At 49.3% G+C, this 17,654-nt stretch overlaps 1 protein-coding gene across 1 annotated transcript in view; it reads left to right on the plus strand.

Moving 5' to 3' along the window:
- Positions 1-17,654, plus strand: part of PNPT1 (polyribonucleotide nucleotidyltransferase 1) — a 1,336,943-nt gene that overhangs the window by 1,279,170 nt on the left and 40,119 nt on the right. The window contains exon 27 of the mRNA XM_069608057.1: positions 5,855-5,902. Coding sequence (XP_069464158.1) covers positions 5,855-5,902 — 48 coding nt within the window. The remainder of the gene's footprint in view (positions 1-5,854; positions 5,903-17,654) is intronic.

A 17,654-nucleotide genomic window follows, 5' to 3' on the forward strand; every position in this document is an offset into this window, starting at 1 on the left:
GCGGAGGGATGCCAATAAAGAGGGGCGAAGTCTAAAGTCCCAAGAAACAGTGTTTTGACAAAAGTGAACCCGGCAAAGGGATAGACACGGTGAACTGTTTAAAAAGACCTTAAGATTCGTGAGTGTCACACCAGAAGTTGTTCTGAAAGGCCGTAGTGAACCCGACTGAGGGAGGCTGAGATTTGAGATTGATCTGAGCCCAGAAGAGGGAGATCCAAGAGTGAAAAGTGGCCACCCAAAGAACTGTGAAAGCAAAAGAGGAAAGCCTGCGAATGAAAGCCAGAGTGAACCTGACTGAGGGAGGCCAATATTCAAGAAGTGTCTGAGCCCAGCAGAGGGGGATTCAGGGGTGGAAAAACACATGAAGACAAGAATAAGAAATCTTTAGTATATAAGCCAGTTTGAACCCGACGGGAGGGAGGCAGATATTCAAGAGGGGTCTACGCCCAGAAAAGGAGGACCCAGTGGTGAAACCATCACCTAACATACATTTGGAACAGAACCTATTTTTTTTTTAACCCATCAGATCCTTGGGACAAGAGACTTTTTGTAGAAAAGAGACTTAACCACTGAAGGTCCTGACATGTGAAGCGGAACTGTTGTCTTGTGCTGGGACACTCCAGAGTGTGCTGTGCTCAGTAGTCCCGCATTGTCCCGTTCTCAAAACGTGGGGAAGCGAGACCCCGGCTAACACACCCTGATTTATGATTTATGAACACTTCTTTCTTTCTTGTGAACCCTATCCCACACACTTTTTATATTTTAGCGTAAAGATTGGCAATAGGTTTTTCTTAGTATAGGCCCTTTTACTTGACACAACGCCACATGTTAGATTTCGGTTTAGATTAGGAGTTTTTCCAACCTACCTATACAGTTTAATAAACACCCATGAACTGTGATCACTTGTCTGTCTAATCTTGCTACCATGTCTTCCTTGCACAGCGTTTCTTTAGCTCTTTCACCCCCAGCGCCCCCACCCCCTTACTCCTATACCAGCAGCTAAACTGGTGTCCCAGTGTTGTCATCCAAGATATCTTGGGGTTTCCCTTCCAGAAGTAACACATGCTAAAGTATTACAAACTCTTAGAACCTGCACTTGGCACTCTAGGTTTTCACATCTGCCTACCCTACTAACGTCCCCACTGCTCTACGTTTCTTGGAGAGCCACACGCAACAAGCCTGCCTAAATGGTAGAGGTGTGCACTATGCCAAATCACTTAAATTGCATTTGTTGGCAATACCTGTTAGATTGTGTGTTCCTGGGCATTTGAATCTTAAACATCTCTGCCCGGTGTTGATAGTTTGCATTGGATGTGAGTACTTGGCATGGCTACAAGTGCATGGGAGTTTGATGGTAATACCTAGCATAAATGTATACATGGAATTTGATGCCTTATATGTTATGTTAATTAGCTTTTATACTGTGCATTTCACCACCATAGTGGTCTAAGAGCGCTGAAACCTTGTCTGTGTCTGTGAACTGGGACCCCACCAAGGGTGCAAAACAGACCGTAGGATGTGGGGTGAAAAGGCAATGAGGATAAAGTTCAGCAGGAATTGGGAACAGTGGGAGAAAGTCGGACAGTGAACAGAAGACAAAGGTGACAAGGGAAGGGAAAGATGGCATGGGGAATGTGTGGTATCATTAGCTGGGATGTGTGTACTGTAGTTTTTCCAGCATGGGGTCTGGCATGGATTCACATGCTCATGAATATTCCCCATTGTCAGGCTGGGAATCCTCAGTAAATAAAAAATCTGTTTCAGTTTCGTTTCTGAACTGTCTTTCTCCTAATAACCAATCACTGGTCTCTGGGTCATACTGCCCCCAGCCAATGACTGCCCTCTACCTAAGCCCCTCCTCTGGCAGCCATCTTCAGATTTTTACCGCACGTTCAAGTGTTGGGAGTACTCGTGCTATAGCTCTCGAGCTTTTACTGCGTTTTGTGATTTTTTTCAAAGAGTTTAATCTCATTTTTCCAGTCAATCGAGCCTCAAGCTCCACCGTTTCTACTTCCGATCAACGGGGACCCGTTCCGGAATTTTCTACGCCCCTCAAAGGCGAAGTTCTCGTCGAGTTTCACTTCTTGGAGGATTCCGGAAGATCTTTGAGACCTATCCCGCGTGGACATGGCCCTGGACAAAGGAAACACGATGCCCAGATCCAAGCTGTTCAGGGGCTGCCCTGGATGCGGATTGCAGAATGTCTTCAAGGAGGATGAGCATTGCAGATGCCTCTACTGCCTTCACGAAGACAAAACTCACGTGAAGAATGACTGTGCGTTTTGCAAGAACATGTCGGAACAGACTATGAAGGATCGGCGTATCCGCCTCACCAACTGGCTGGAAGGGAAGAGCCCAGCAGTAGGTGAGAAGTCGGAGCTGTCTTCTAAGACCTTTGCGGGTGCTCCAGCGACGGGGGCCTAACAAAAGGCTAAGCACTGCGCGTCCGCGGGCACCGATCATTCGGGCTCCTCGGCTGCCAGGCAGGGCGCACTTTCACCGACTCCATCAACCAAGAGCCAACGCTCTGGCTCGGGGAAGAGGAAATCGGAGAACCCGGTTAAGCTTCGGGAGAAGCTCCGGTTTATCCAGACGGAGACAGCCGAGGGGGAGCGAGGCAGTGACCCTCCCCCAAGGTGAAGGCCTCAGGCGCGCCTAAAGTCGTGAAGGCCCTGATTCACCCAGCTAAGGCCTCCATCGAGGGAGTCGTGGCGGCCCTGGGGAAGCCTGTGGAGGCTACCCCAGTGGAGGCAACCTCGGTGCCTAGAGTTTCCCTGCCACCGCGGAGGGAATCCTCTTTCTAGCCCATCGACAAGACCCCCATGAAATCCCGGGTGGAAAAAGAAGGGGGGGCGGTGGCCATCACGGACACAGATACAGCCTCTGAAGAGGAGCTGGCTGGAGTCGCTAAGATCCTGAACAAGAAGTTCGAAGAGGTCCGGTCCCACGGGAGGGATCCCGACGAGGCGGATGAAGAAAGCAACTGTGGTGCCGACGAGGTTGCCCTTACCACCAGCAGACGATCCAGTGGAGCCTGGCCCGTTGGGAAGCCCTCCAAGCAAGAAGAGGAGAATTGCATCACCCCCTCCCTTCCAGCCCTCACGGCCTTTGCAGCCTTCTTCTCTTTCCCCGGATCCAAGGGATGACACGGGAACGGAGACGGTCACGACGGGGACGGATGACGATGGTGGTCATGACGGGACGGGCCTTTCATCACCATCTCCTCGGGCCAACCCGCCCGACAAAATTGGCTCCTTCCACGCCATGATTGCCAGGGCATCGGAGCTCTACCACCTCTGCCCCGAGGAACAGAAGGAAGGTTTCCTCTACCAATGGCGTGAGGCCAAGAGGAAGATGGTCCACTCGGTCCCGTTACTTGACGATATCTGGTATGAGGGACTCTCGCTCCTGAAGAACCCATCCACGACCCCTGCCAAGAGAGACCGGTACGAGAAGAAGTACCGGGTCCCGGATTCCACCCCCATGTGCCTTAGGGCGCAGCCGACCCCGGACTCGGTCGTCTCTGCGGCGGCCAAGAAGAAAGTGGTGGGCGACTGCTTCAACTTCCCCGCCGGACGGCGAGGGGAAGAAACTGGATGCCATAGGACGGCGGGTTATCACGTCGGGGGCGATGACGATTAAAGCAGCCAACGCCCTCGCAATTGTGGCCCGCTACAACAGGGTACTGTGGTTTCAGATCGCTCCCCTGCTGGACTTCCTCCCGGACGACAAGAGGGGTGAGGCCCTGGAGATCCTACAGGAAGGTGAGGTGGCATCGGACCACACCATAACGGTGGCCACGGACATTGCTGACACCGGTTTTCGCCAGATGGGCAACAGCGTTTGCCTTCGCCGGCATGGTTGGCTCAAGGCAACTGATTTCCGCCAAGACGTGCAGACCAGAGTTCTGGACATGCCTTTCGACGGGAACAACCTATTTGGCAAGACAGTGGACGAGTCACTGCAGGCCATCAAGGCCAACGCAGAGACGGCTCGGGCCTTGGGGGTTCTGCAACGATGACGGCCGCCCTTTCGGAACTACAGAGGCAAGCAAGCTGCCTCCAAAGGATTCGGCAGTGGCTCTTCGACGTACCGCCAGGCAGCCCGCTCCTCGTCGCAGGAGGCCTACAGAGGACACGGCAAGTCAGGAGGATCTCGTCATCGTCGCCAAGGCGGCAATGCCGCTGCCAAGCAGGACTGAACCGACCGTAGCGTCGGGCCCCCACCTGAGCACCCCGGTGGGAGGCCAGCTGGCGAAGTTCGTCAGCGTGTAGGAGTCCATCTCCACCGACCGATGGGTGCTGGATGCCCTGGCCCGCGGACACACTCTCGAGTTTCTAAAGAAGTGCCCCTGCATTCCACCCGTGGCCTGGAAGGAAAACCACGTCCCTCAACTGCTGCTGGAAGTAAGGGCGATGCTGAAGAAAGGAGCCATCGAGCGCGTACCAAAGAGGCTCCGGAGTGTACTCGTACTTCCTCGTAAGAAAGAAGACAGGTGGCTGGCGACCAATCCTGGACCTTCGTCGTCTAAATAAGTACATCAAGTCCCAGAAGTTCCGGATGGTCACCCTCCTCAGATGGAACAGTGAATTGATGGCAAGCATTACTCCTAGACACAATTGGGACCGCAATACCAACTAACCAATCCACTAACAATTTCATCCCTCTTCATACACCTCTCAAACTCTAACCAAACACAACCACAAACCTAAAACACAGCAATCCGCACAAACTTCACTACACTGCAACAACAAAACAAATCACACATGGACTTGCACAACAGCACACGACGACTACCGACCGTAAAACACCCCAAGCCCAGCCGACGGACCCACCGGGCTGAGGCTGCCAACAGCACATCACTGCTCTCTTGCACTTTTCCAGCTTATTCCCACTAACTCACCCCCCCTTCTCCCTTTTTCAGAGCCGCCAGGGGACCACTCCGGTGGTGATAGTGCGCAGTACAAATATCCTTTAACATTAACATAACAGCACGTGCTGAGACAGCTCGAGGAAGGCGACTTCCTTTCGTCGCTGGACTTGGAGGATGCCTACTTTCACATCCCCATTCTAAAAGGGCATCTCCGTCGGAGGAAAGGACGAAGGCCATCTTGGGCAAGGTGCAACAGCTGTTGGTGAGTTCCATCAAGTGCCTACTCGGCATGATGTCCTCGTGCATCTACCTCGTGCGCCTGTGCAGGTTGCGGATGCGTCCTTTGCAAGAGTTCCTCGAGGCCCGTTGGATGCAGGCGGCGGGCAACTTCGAAGTCAGGATCCCGCTCAACGAGACCTTATGCCAAGCGATCCGGTGGTGTGGCTCTGTGCTGAAAGAAATGTTTGGGGACACAGAAGCGTGAAATGACAAACAAAATCTCCCCCACGTGGAGCCATACTCTGATAGCATCCCATGTCGGGGAGAGAATGGGAGTGTACCATTGTGTAACAGAGGGCCTGACCTTATCTTATCCTATGCTATAGCGATACCCTAGGGAAATATAATGAATACAAAATAATATATTTGTATGGTGCATCTTAGAGCGTGCATGTTTGTAACACTGGAAATTACTCTTTATGCTAAACGTTAAATGTGAAGGGGGTACCTGCCCAAATTATGGTAATTAATGGTATATAAGCAACGTCCTAGCACTTGTGAGAATGTGGCTTTAAGATCACAAAACCTCACATATGAGTAGCTGGCTGTATGACGTCATCTAGAAAAACAGAAAGCAGTTTCACTATGCATGTGCCAAATCTGTTGACTTGGTTAACTATTTGTTTGTTGCAGTCAGAAGTAAAGAAAAAGTTAACACATTAAAAAGAAGCAGTTTTGAGTAATGAATCTCTTCTTTTCCAGATAAAGCATCCCAGTGCTCTAGGGCTAGAGGTTGGCCAGCAAATCCAGGTATTTATGGTTACATTTTGTTACATATATCCAATATGCCATTCAGCTAATACATGCAGAGCCCTGGTCTTGTCCGCCTATGTATATAAAGCTCTAATAATCATGTATTGCCCAATGCATCTGTTACCAGGGCCTTCAGTTATGTATCTCGAACACTAATTAGAATTTTATTTATCATAAGTCCATTTTTACTGTGGGTCTTTTACAGCTATGCAGGTAAAGCGCTATATTTATTGTGTCTAGCAAAGTAAAATGTAATTTGGTGATTTAGCCAGGTATGACATAGGCTGTTATAGTCAATGGGAGTACCATAATGTATTAGCTAGTTCCCGCTGTGTAACAAATTGCCATATAGTGCTGCTATATTTATTATATAAACACCCTGACACACAGGGTTGGAGTAAATTATAGGTGCTTTGCAATTTAGCCCAAAGTGTAACAGAAGTTTACTGTACTCTACCAATGACATAGATAGATGTATATGTAGTTATGCCAGTTCTTGCCTGTATGTCAAGCAGATGAGATGCAACTTAATCGATGATATGAGCTGTAAAGTATGGTATCCTTATTAGTGGCCAATCTGCTGTAAGTTTTAATGAATTGTGGTTCTATTTATTTATTATATAAACACCACCCTGACACAGGCCTGATAATCTTTTTGTGTATGTGCTTTTATTCTGAACATTGGGATCGCACAGACTGCTCCCCAACTGTATTACGTTAGTGTGTATGTTCTTTTATATAAAGGAAAAAAATAAAGGGGAATGAGGGGCCAGTCTTACATTTCGCCTTAAGGGAGGTTCTGATGCAATTTGAATGTGGCCAGGATGTATGTTCCTGGACTATCATAACCCCCGAAGTCCTAACTCGTGCATGTGTGCAGTAAGGTGTATATGCCCATTCTCAAGTTTACCTACAGGTTGTTGTTCAATCATACTTTCTCACAGGGGATCATCATACATTATTGATGCAGGGCAGAGGCACCTTGCATTTGCCTTAACCCAGGCAAAACTGAAATAGTGTTTCAGCTCACATAATCCCACTACCCTTCCATTTAAGTAGCCAGATACCCTCGGGCCCCTTGCTCCTATAGTTGAGACTGTAAACAACATAGGTTTCTAATTGATTTCTTCCTCGCATTGATTTCTCATCTATGATTTTCTATGTGCAGTGCCAACTGCATTTGGAAAACGTATTCACACCGGTGGCACAGCGTGACTTTCCATGTGCCCCGCTGGGCACCTCTATGTGCCCACCGCAGACAAGATGTCGGGGTCTGTACATGTAGAGCTGCCGCGCCCCATGTCCTCATTTTCCTTTTTTCCACGTGCTCTGTACACTTCGGAGCACCACTATTAAATGAGCTAATTATTACAGTGTCATGTCAAACCTCTGTGTTGGGTAGATTTTCTTTTTCAAAATCCTTGCCTCTGTCCTGGACCTCTCAGCACTACTGCTGGTCTCACTGGGATTTTGAATAAGTGAGACTTTCAATGGATTGCTTTTCTCTCGCAGATTCCTCATCTTGGTAGATATCCATTATCCTGCTATGCTGTTTGGAAACATTTCGACGGAGCGTAATGGACCTCGGCTCAGTCGTCGATCAGTCTTGCTCAGCTCTGGATCTTCAGCTCCGTAAGTGACGTCACGCATTGAATATATAGCACGTCACTACGCCCCATGCTTAAGTTCCTTTTTACTATGCCCTTGCACGCTGCATCGGGAACACGACTCGAGTTTACTGTATATTTTCTCATAAAACCTTGACGCAATGTCTCATAGGATTTCGGGCTTCAAGCAATGTCGCTATTGCAAGGCCAAAATGTCCATAACCGATCCCCACCGCATGTGTATCTGTGGTGCCTAGGTGTTGGTCAAGACACAGAAGCCTGCACGTCATGCGAAAAGATGCAGCCAAGTCCCTATGTGAGAAGGTCGGGAACCTGGCTTTGGGCCGACCGGTTGCCAAAACTCTGGCGCGGTCCCTCATCCTGTCTTCGGAGGCCGAGACTGAGGAGCCCACCCCCGCCAAAGGGAAGGTACGAGGGGGCGCTGTTGCGCTATTGCCAAGATGGCGGCTTTCGCATGAGCTCTGTTCTGAGTGGAGAATCCTTAAGAAATACTGGGCTGGAAATCAAGCGTCCTTGGGTGAGGGCATACTCTGCGCATGTCATATGCAGTGGAGTGATTAGGTTGTGATAACTGGCAATAAACAGCATCGTAATCCTGAACACAAACTGGTCGGGCGAGGCCTATTTGTGGCTGGAGGCCCCGTCTGGTCCTGAAAAGTAGAGGCGGTTATCGGAGACAGCGACCTTGGGACGAGAACTATATTTCGAATGGATTGTGTCCTCCCACGTATTCCTCATCTTGTGATAATTAGTTATCTCCAGCTTCGCTGCTTCGGAAAAAACATTTCTCGGCAGAGGGCGCTGTGCTCGAGGTTGTGGCGTCGATTGTCCCTCGACGTACTCCGTACTCTGTCGACGTCACCGATGGTATAAATAGCCCGAGCCGCGCCCGTTGCTTCAGTTCCGTTTTTCTGATCGCTTCGCTATCGAGAACGGCGCGCTTCTATTTTCTGTGAAGAAAATGTCGTCATCTTCGACACCCAGAACTGGGTTTAAGAAGTGTTCAGATTGAGGATCTAAGATGTCGATCACCGATCCCCACCGGATTTGTCTCTGGTGTCTCGGTTCCAGTCACCGAACCGACGACTGCGGGTCCTGCCAATCTATGACCAAAAAACTCTTCGTAAGAGGAGAGGTAAACTGTCGGTGGGGAGGGAGGCCTCAAAAAAGGTTTCGTCAAAAAGACACAAGAAAGCGACTGATTCTAAGGAATCGGATCGCCATAGGCACTCAGAGATCGCGATCTAGGAGTAGATCGAGACACTCTTCGTCGTCATCGAAAAAAATGAAGAGGAGACATAGATCTCCATCTTCTTCTTCAGAGTCGACCGAAGAAATTCGTTGTCCGACTAAATCGGATTCTCCCAGTAAGTGGGAAGAATTCCGCAAAAAGATGGAGGTTTTCGAGAATGTGGCCTCTACCCCCTCGAAAGACCCTCGAAAAAGCCATACCCCTAAAGTCGCTCCATTGGACGACAAAGGGAAGTTCAAGGCTACCATGGCTAAGACCGGTAGCGGTGAGGAATCCAAAAAACCGCGAGTCGACGTAAAACCGTTGAAGACGCTTCGAGTCGAGCACCTCTCCAGTGCCATGCAAAAAACACAAGTCGTCGAAGACTTCGACAATTTCGTCGACGCCCTCGACGTTGATAATTTCGACGCCAAAGCCAAATGCGTCATCGACGCCATTATCGAAGTCATCTTCGATAACTTCGAAGACACCTTCGAAAACTTCGAGGGATTTGCCAATTCCTTCGAAGCAGATGGAAGAGGAAGAAAGGAGATTCACTCCTTTGCCCAGGTCAGACTTTTTCAAATCTATGTCAGCAATCTATGAAGAGTCTGCTTCAGAAGAAGACGAGGTTACGCCTTTGGGAGTTACTTATGGTACAAGACAGAGGAACTTATTGACCAGGAATCTAGAATGAGAGACCTGAGTGATACTCTACATTCTGCCAGTGGAGTTGACACATCCCCAGAATTAGAGTTCGCCAAACCTGATCCTGCAAAGCATGCAGATGCTGGGCACAGGGGTCTTATGACCAGGGTAGTTGAAAATATGGGTTGGGGTAATACTTCACCCATTGTTGAACAAGATGACATGACGGATATATTCGTCATGGGACCTCAGAAAGATCCTGTTCTCCCTTTCCACAGAGCCCTCCAAAGGACTGTGGAGAAAAACTGGGAGAAGCCAGAAACTATTGCTGCTGCAGATAGCACCTTTCCAAGAAAATATAGACCGGCTGGAATGGATCCTGAATATTTGAATAAACATCCGGTCCAGAGAGTTTAGTCATTCAGGCAGAATCTACTTCAAAACAAACTACTTATCCAACTATCCCTCCAGATAGAGAGGATAAAAAAATTGATGCCTGAGCACGTAAAGTTTTCACATCAGGCAGTATGGCACTTAAGTCGGCAAATGTCACCTGTACCCTAGCCAGGTTTACCCATACCCTGTGGGACTGTATTTCGACGGCGGCTGATCATATTCCGGAAGGCGAGGAAAGGGAAGGCTTCCTGAATATAGTCAAAGACGGGAAGGAGGCAATGGGGGAATGTCTCTAGTCTGGACTGGATACTGCTGATAGTATCAGCAGATCCATGGCTGGAACCGTTGTGCTACGCAGATTTGCGTGGTTGAGGAAGTCGGGGTTTGCACCGGACGTGCAAGCCAGACTTCTCAACATGCCCTTTGATGGCTCGAGGCTCTTTGGCAGAAAGGCTGATGAAAGCCTAGAAAAACTTCAGACCTCGAAAGCGGCAGCTAAATCACTTAGCGCCTCTCTGCGCCAGCCTCTAAAACCCTATTCTGGCTCATCTTCCTGGAGGGGTCGTTCTTTTCAATACTTCTCCTCTTTTGGTAGAGGAAGAGGACAGGCTTCTCAAAGGTGAAAAAGAAACTTCCCTCATGGAACACGAGGAAGAGGTGCAAAATCAGCCTCGGGAGCGGCATCTGTACCCTCAGCCACTCCTGCAGCCGCCTCCAAATCCCTCTGAGACCTTATTACACAAAACACCAGTGGGAGGCAGGATCTCTCAACATCTGAAGGAATGGCGGGGCATTACCTCAGATGCTTGGGCACTGGAAAGAGTAGCCCAAGGTTACTGTCTCCCCTTGCTAAAAAGGCCTCAGAATCATCCACCAGGAGCCAACTCCGCCAAATTTCCAGATCCACTCCTGTTGCAGGAAATGTTAACCCTGCTAGAGAAAGGTGCCATAGAACCGGTACCTGTAGCGGAGAGGAACAGGGGTTGGTACTCCCCATATTTTCTCATCCCAAAAAAGGACGGAGGACTGAGACCCATCTTGGACTTGAGAAACTTGAACAAGTTCCTCAGGAAGGACAAGTTCAAGGATGGTGACTCTTTCTCAGATCCTTCAGGCTCTCCAACTCCAAGATTGGTTGGTATCATTCGACCTTCAGGATGCTTACTTTCATGTGCCAATCCATCCAAAGCACAGAAAGTACCTGAGGTTCGCGATTGGCAATTCTCATTATCAGTTTCGAGTTCTGCCATTCGGGTTGACCTCCGTCCCGAGGGTTTTCACCAAACTGTTGGCGGTTGTGGCAGCAAGTCTCAGGAGAGGAGGTATTCGCATATATCCCTACCTGGACGACTGGTTGATCAGAGCAAGTTCTCCAGAACAAGCTCAGGAACATCTTTCGATCACCTGCCACTTGCTCCACAAATTGGGCTTCTCCCTCAATTTCAAGAAGTCCCACATGATACCATCCCAGAAACTCCAGTTTATCGGAGCAGTCTTGGACACTTCATCGGGAAAAGCCTCGCCTCCCGAAGTGAGAGCTCTCCACATCCAGCAGATGGTAACGAAGTTTCAGAATGCCCAACATCTACCGGCCTTCGATTTTCTCAGGTTGCTCAGCCTCATGGCATCCTGCATTTTCCTAGTACCAGAGGCCAGGTTGAGAATGAGATCTCTTCAATGGGCACTCAGAACTCAGTGGTCCCAGTTCTCAGGGAATATGTCGGATCTTCTGCAAGTTCCGAGCACAGTTGCTCAGGATCTTCTATGGTGGGCTTGCAACGACAACATTCTCATGGGAGAGTCTTTTTGGCAACCATGGCCGGAGATAACGGTAGTGACGGACGCCTCACTCACGGGGTGGGGAGCACACACCAACGATCTGACAATCCGTGGTCGTTGGTCTCCATCGGAGTCCAAACTACACATCAACCTTTTGGAGCTGAGGGCAATCAGACTAACTCTGAAGGCCTCTCTGCCCTCTGTACAGGGAAAGAATGTCCTGATAATATCGGACAACACGGTGGCCATGTACTACCTCAACAAAAGAGGAGGAGTAGGGTCACTGCCACTGTGCAGAGAAGCAATGCAGCTCTGGTTCTGGGCAATACGAGAAGGAATCTCTGTCGGCAATTCATCTAGCCGGAGAGAAGAACACAGCGGCAGACGCTCTGAGCAGGCAGAGCACGGTCTCTCACGAGTGGGGAAGTCCTTCTGGAGATCTTTGCCCTTTGGGGAACCCCTCAAGTGGATCTGTTTGCCACCGCAATCACCCGGAAGTGCGATCAGTACTGCTCAAGGGAATTTCCTCGAAGAGGCGCTCTGAAAGACGCATTCGTAGTGGAGTGGAAGTTTCCACTGCTGTACGCGTTTTCCCTCAGTCCCCGTGATTCCTCAAGTAATCAGGAGGATGAGAAAGTTCAGGAAAACCATGATCCTAATTGCCCCGCATCGGGCCCGAGGACGTGGTACCCGGACCTTCTAGACATGTCCATCTGCCCTCTAATACGTCTTCCGCAAAGAGAGGATCTTCTCTCGCAAGAGGAAGGTCGGGTTCTCCATCCAGAGGTCAAGACACTCAACCTTCACGCATGGTTTCTGAGAGGTTGAGATACAAGGATTGGGATCTTCCGGATGACGTAATGGAAATCTTGCTTTCGGCCAGAAGACCAGCAACAAAGTCTTTGTACCGATGTCGCTGGAACAGGTTTAGTAACTGGTGCAAAGACAAGGATGTGGACCCTTTTCAGTGTGGCACCCCAATGGTGCTCTCTTTTCTACTACATCTAGCTAATCTGGGGCTCCAGATAGGAACAATCAAAGGATACCTTGCTGCGCTATCCATTTTCAAGCGCTCCTCGGAAGAGGTTTCATATTTCAAACTACCGTTAATAATTACATTCTTAAAGGGGCTTACTAATGTATACCCTCCAGTACCTTTTCATGTACCAACTTGGGAATTAAATTCAGTATTAAAATTCTTGACTTGCATACCTTTTGAGCCTCTGCACTCATGTCCATTGAGGCTTTTGGCTCTAAAAACTGTCCTCCTTGTGGCCCTATCATCAGCCCGCAGGGTTAGCGAACTTCAGGCTCTCTCATGCAAACCACCATATACTATTTTTTATAAAGATAAGGTAGTCCTTAAAGCTAAACCTTCGTTCTTGCCAAAAGTAGTCTCAGACTTCCATTTGTCACAAACAATATTACTACCAACCTTTTATCCTCCTCCTCATCTGGGCAAAGAAGAGGAGAGATTACACAGATTAGATCCCAAAAGGGCTCTTAGTTTTTACATCTCAAGGATGGCTAAATTGAGACAAGATGACCAACTGTTTGTGGGTTCTACGTCATAAATTAGGCTTATATGTAACAAAACAGACCATTTCCCGCTGGATCTTATTAGCCATAGTTGAATGCTACAGATTAGCGGGAAAAGAACCACCAGATGGGCTTCGTGCCCATTCTACAGGGGGAATGGCTACTTCTGCGGCGCTAAAGAGAAGAGTCCCGGCAGCAGATATTTGTGCAGCTGCAACCTGCAAAACAATGCATACTTTTGTTAAACATTATTGTTTGGACACTGCCTCCTCTAACGAGGGTTTATTTGCAAAGGCAGTTCTGCATTCTGTCCACGAAAACTGAAATTAGTACTCCCGCCTCCAAAAATTGATACTGCTGTGGGAGCCTATCACAAGATGAGGAATACGTGGGAGGACACAATCCATTCGAAGAACAAGTTACTTACCAACTGTAACGTTCTTTCGACTGGATGTTCCTCCCACATATTCCTCATCGACCCTCCCATCCTACCGCACAGTACAGTTTTACGTTTCTTACACTTTCCTCTCACGAAGAATGTATCGGTCATGGGACACGCCTGGGTGTTCCTCCTATATATATATATATATATATATATATATATCATCGAAAAAACAGAACTGAAGCAACGGGCGCAGCTCGAGCCATTTATACCATCGGTGACGTCGACGATCGACGCCACGACCTCGAGCACAGCGCCCTCTGCCGATACATTTTTTTTCCGAAGCAGCAAAGCTGGAGATAACGAATTATCACAAGATGAGGAATACGTGGGAGGAACATCCAGTCGAAAGAACGTTACAGTTGGTAAGTAACCTGTTCATCTGAGAGCCTGGAGACGGTGCCGGGACTGTGATCAGCTGGCCCGTCCCGGAAGCTGACCCTTCGCTGCTGCTTTTCCCTGTGGTCTCCTGCTGAGTGCCGAAGCCCCCTGGAGGGATAGAGGTGAGCGCTGCCCGGGTCATGCTGAAGTTTTGGTGCAGGGCCTCGGGGGCAGTCCTGTAGTGAATGTAGTCACGTGACAGTCCTCCCAGCGGGCTGACTCAATTACTGGTTTTGAAGGCTGCGGGGGGTGCCCGCAGCATGCATAGCTTGGAACGCACAGAGATAAGGCCTGCTGTATTGACATTGCCACGTGGATCATTGCACGCCACTTCTTGTTGACCGGGGTGGCTTTGGTATGTGAGCGTTAAGGTGGAAGCTCCGGTTAATAGGGCTGACAACCTAACTTGCTCTCTCTTCATTGTGTTCTCGCTATGTGCTCTGGGCTGAGAGGTGCGAGGTACACCTATAGCCCCATTCTACATTCCAGGGTAGTTGGGCTTGTAGGTTGACCATTAACTCTGATAGCTACCGTGCTGCATGCTCTGGTCACGATTGGTGTATAATGTGGTGGTGTTTGCGGATGACTTGCTGTGTAGCTGCCCTATTGGCTGATTGACGCTTACCTCCTGTTTTGGATGCCTAAGCAAGGATAAGGGAGTGATAAATCATGCGCAACAATTGGGGACCAGTGTCCCAACATATTACGGAACGTGCATGACAGCTGCATGGTCACATGCCATGCCTAAAGGGGCTGGACCTAAGAAATGTGGCTCCATGGATACATTTGCGAAACCCATCCAGAAGTCTGTGGAAATGGCGGGTGAAGGCGCAAGCAATCGGGTGCAAGTGGAGGGAGCTCTGGTTTCAACACCTAGTGATCTACAGGTGGTCATGACTTTAATGCAGTAGGGATTTGCCTCCATTAATGATAAATTGGACGGCATTACCGTCATGTTACAACTATACGCGTTCAACTAGAGAAGGCAACACAGTGGATAACGGAAGCAGAAACGTGGATCAGCACTGCATAGGATGCTGTAACTGCATTGCAGGGGAATGTGACATCCCTTACTAAGGACATGGGCAATATCGAGATCAAGTGTGAATATTTGGAGGAAAAGGTCAAGACGGAATAACGTCTGCATTATAGGTGTGCCGGAGGATGCTCTGAAAGGCACAATGGAGACTGCAGTGAAGGACCTATTGAAAAAGCTGGCTGGTCCCCGCTGTTTGTAGTGGAACATGTGCACAGAGTGTTAATGGTGTTACTGAAGCCAAGGCCGGGGGGCGGATATCCCAGGCCAATAATTGCCCACCTAATGAATTACAGAGACAGAGACCTGGTGCTGAGGTCCACACATGAGAAGCAGGACCTGAGGATGGGATCCAGTGTGGTCCGCATTTTTCCAGACTATACTTTAGCGGTGCAGCAGGAAAGACGCACATTTGTTGGTGTTAAACAGCTCCTTAGGGAGCGTGGAATACCCTATGCCATGCACTATCCAGCCCGGCTGTGCCTGCAATTTAACAATAAGACCTACTTCTTTACATTTCCAGAGGAGGCCACATCTTCCGTGGAGGCTAATATTCCACTCCCTGTGGGGGGAGAACCAGGGTTGAAATTATATGGTACCGTAGTAGATTTTCTCACCCATGACAATGCAATACGGATGTGTTGATGGCTATGCTTGTTTTGTTCTTTTCATGTGTCAGGAAGGAATATGTTGTTGAGTGGAACTCCACTTGCAATGGTAACGGCTGACCCCAATGCGAGTACATATGCTAGTTAGTGGGGGGATCGTGGTCTGGGTATGCATAGTCAAAGTTTGGGGTGCTATGTGGGTGGGGGAGGGAGGCTCTGAAGGGGAGTTGGGTTGTAAAAATGTACAAGGTGCATGCAGTGCAACATGGGTTGGTCAGGACGGGTTGTTGACAGGGATGTGTATTATGGAATACTCAAGAGATCATAGCTGGGAATGATCTAGATAATGGGAAACTTAAGTTGGAATGTGCGGGGGCTGGGGAACCCAGTGAAGGTGCGTAAGGTTGTCTCTTGTCAATAGGCTAGGGGTTAAGCTTTTATTTTTACAAGAAACCCACCCGTTGGATCATCAAGCATGTTAGATGGCCCCTGGGTGGGGGTGGGGGGCTATGCGCTATTATACGTCCTATTCTACCTGGGCACGGGGGGGTCATGATTTTGGTGCACCAATCTTTACCATTCCTCCATTTTGAAACAGTATGCGATGATATTGGGAGGTTTGTGGTTGTTCATGGGAAGGTGGGACATTTGGAGGTTCACCTGATGAATGTATATGGACTTAATGTGGACGACCCAGAATTTTGTGATGCTCTATTTTTAAAAAATGTGCTAAGCATCCCACTACATCAGTTATTTGTGGTGGAGACTTCAATACTATATTGGATATAAATCTAGACCGCACCTCATCAACATCAAGGTTGTTAACAAATGCTGCGCGAACTATACTCCCGCATATTGAGGATTTGGGGATGAGGGGCGAGCACTCAGCAACACTTAGCGCGCATACACCTTTTATTCATTAGTGCATGATATGAATTTGCGAATCGGTTTATGGCTGGTATCACATAAGTTATTGAATTGGGTGACCGAGTGCCAGATACTACCTCGAACCTTGTCTGATCACTCCCCGGTATTGTTCTCGCTGGACATTCCCGGGAATATGGCACCGAGACCACAGTGGCGCTTTAAGCCTACCTCATTGGAGGACCCAGCTTTCCGGACAAACATAATGCAACTTCTCCAGCATGGGGTCTGGCATGGATTCACATGCTCATGAATATTCCCCGTCGTCAGGCCTGGGAATCCTCGGTATAGAAAAAATCAGTATCAGTTTCGTTTCTGATCTGTCTTTCTCAGTAGTAACCAATCACTGGTCTCTGGGTCATACTGCCCCCAGCCAATGACTGCCCTCTTCCTAAGCCCCGCCCCTGGCAGCCATCCTCAGATTTTTACCGCACGTCCAAGTGTTGGGAGTCCTTGTGCTTAGCTCTCGAGCTTTTGCTGCGTTTTCGCGCTTTTTTTCTCATTTTTTCGGTTAAAAGAGCCTCAAGCTCCACCGTTTCTACTTCCGATCAACAGGGATCCGTTTCGGAGTTTACTACGCCCCTCAAGGGTGAAGATTTCGTCGAGTTACGCTTTTGGAGGATTCCAGAAGTTCCGAGGCCTACACCGGACATGGCCCAGGAGAATGGGCGCTCAACGCCCGGGAAGCTTTTCAGGACCTGCCCTGGATGCCAGCTTCAGAACGTTTTCAAGGAGGACGAGCATTCGTTATGCCTCTACTGTCTCCATGAGGACAAGACGCACAAGGAAAAGGACTGCGCGTTTTGTGGAAACATGTCGGAGCGGACCATGAAAGATAGCACCTCCGTCTCGCCAACTGGCTGGAAGGTAAGAGCCCGCCAGGCGAGAAGAAGAAGAAGTCCGAGCGGTCTTCTAAGTCCTGTGAGGGTGCCCCGGCGACGGGGGCCCAACAAAAGGCTAAGTACCGCGAGCACCGAACGGTCGGGCTCCTCGGCTGCCAGGCAGGGCGCACCCTCCCCGGTGCCATCTACCACGAGCCAACGCTCTGGCTCGGGTAAGAGGAAGTCTGAGAACCCGGCAAAGCTTCTGGAGAGGCCCCGGTCGATCTCGAAGACTCCGGCAGAGGGGGAGCGAGGC

The sequence above is a fragment of the Ambystoma mexicanum genome, chromosome 4q (assembly GCF_040938575.1).
Source record: "Ambystoma mexicanum isolate Mex_15411 chromosome 4q, UKY_AmexF1_1, whole genome shotgun sequence".
Lineage (NCBI taxonomy): Eukaryota > Metazoa > Chordata > Amphibia > Caudata > Ambystomatidae > Ambystoma > Ambystoma mexicanum.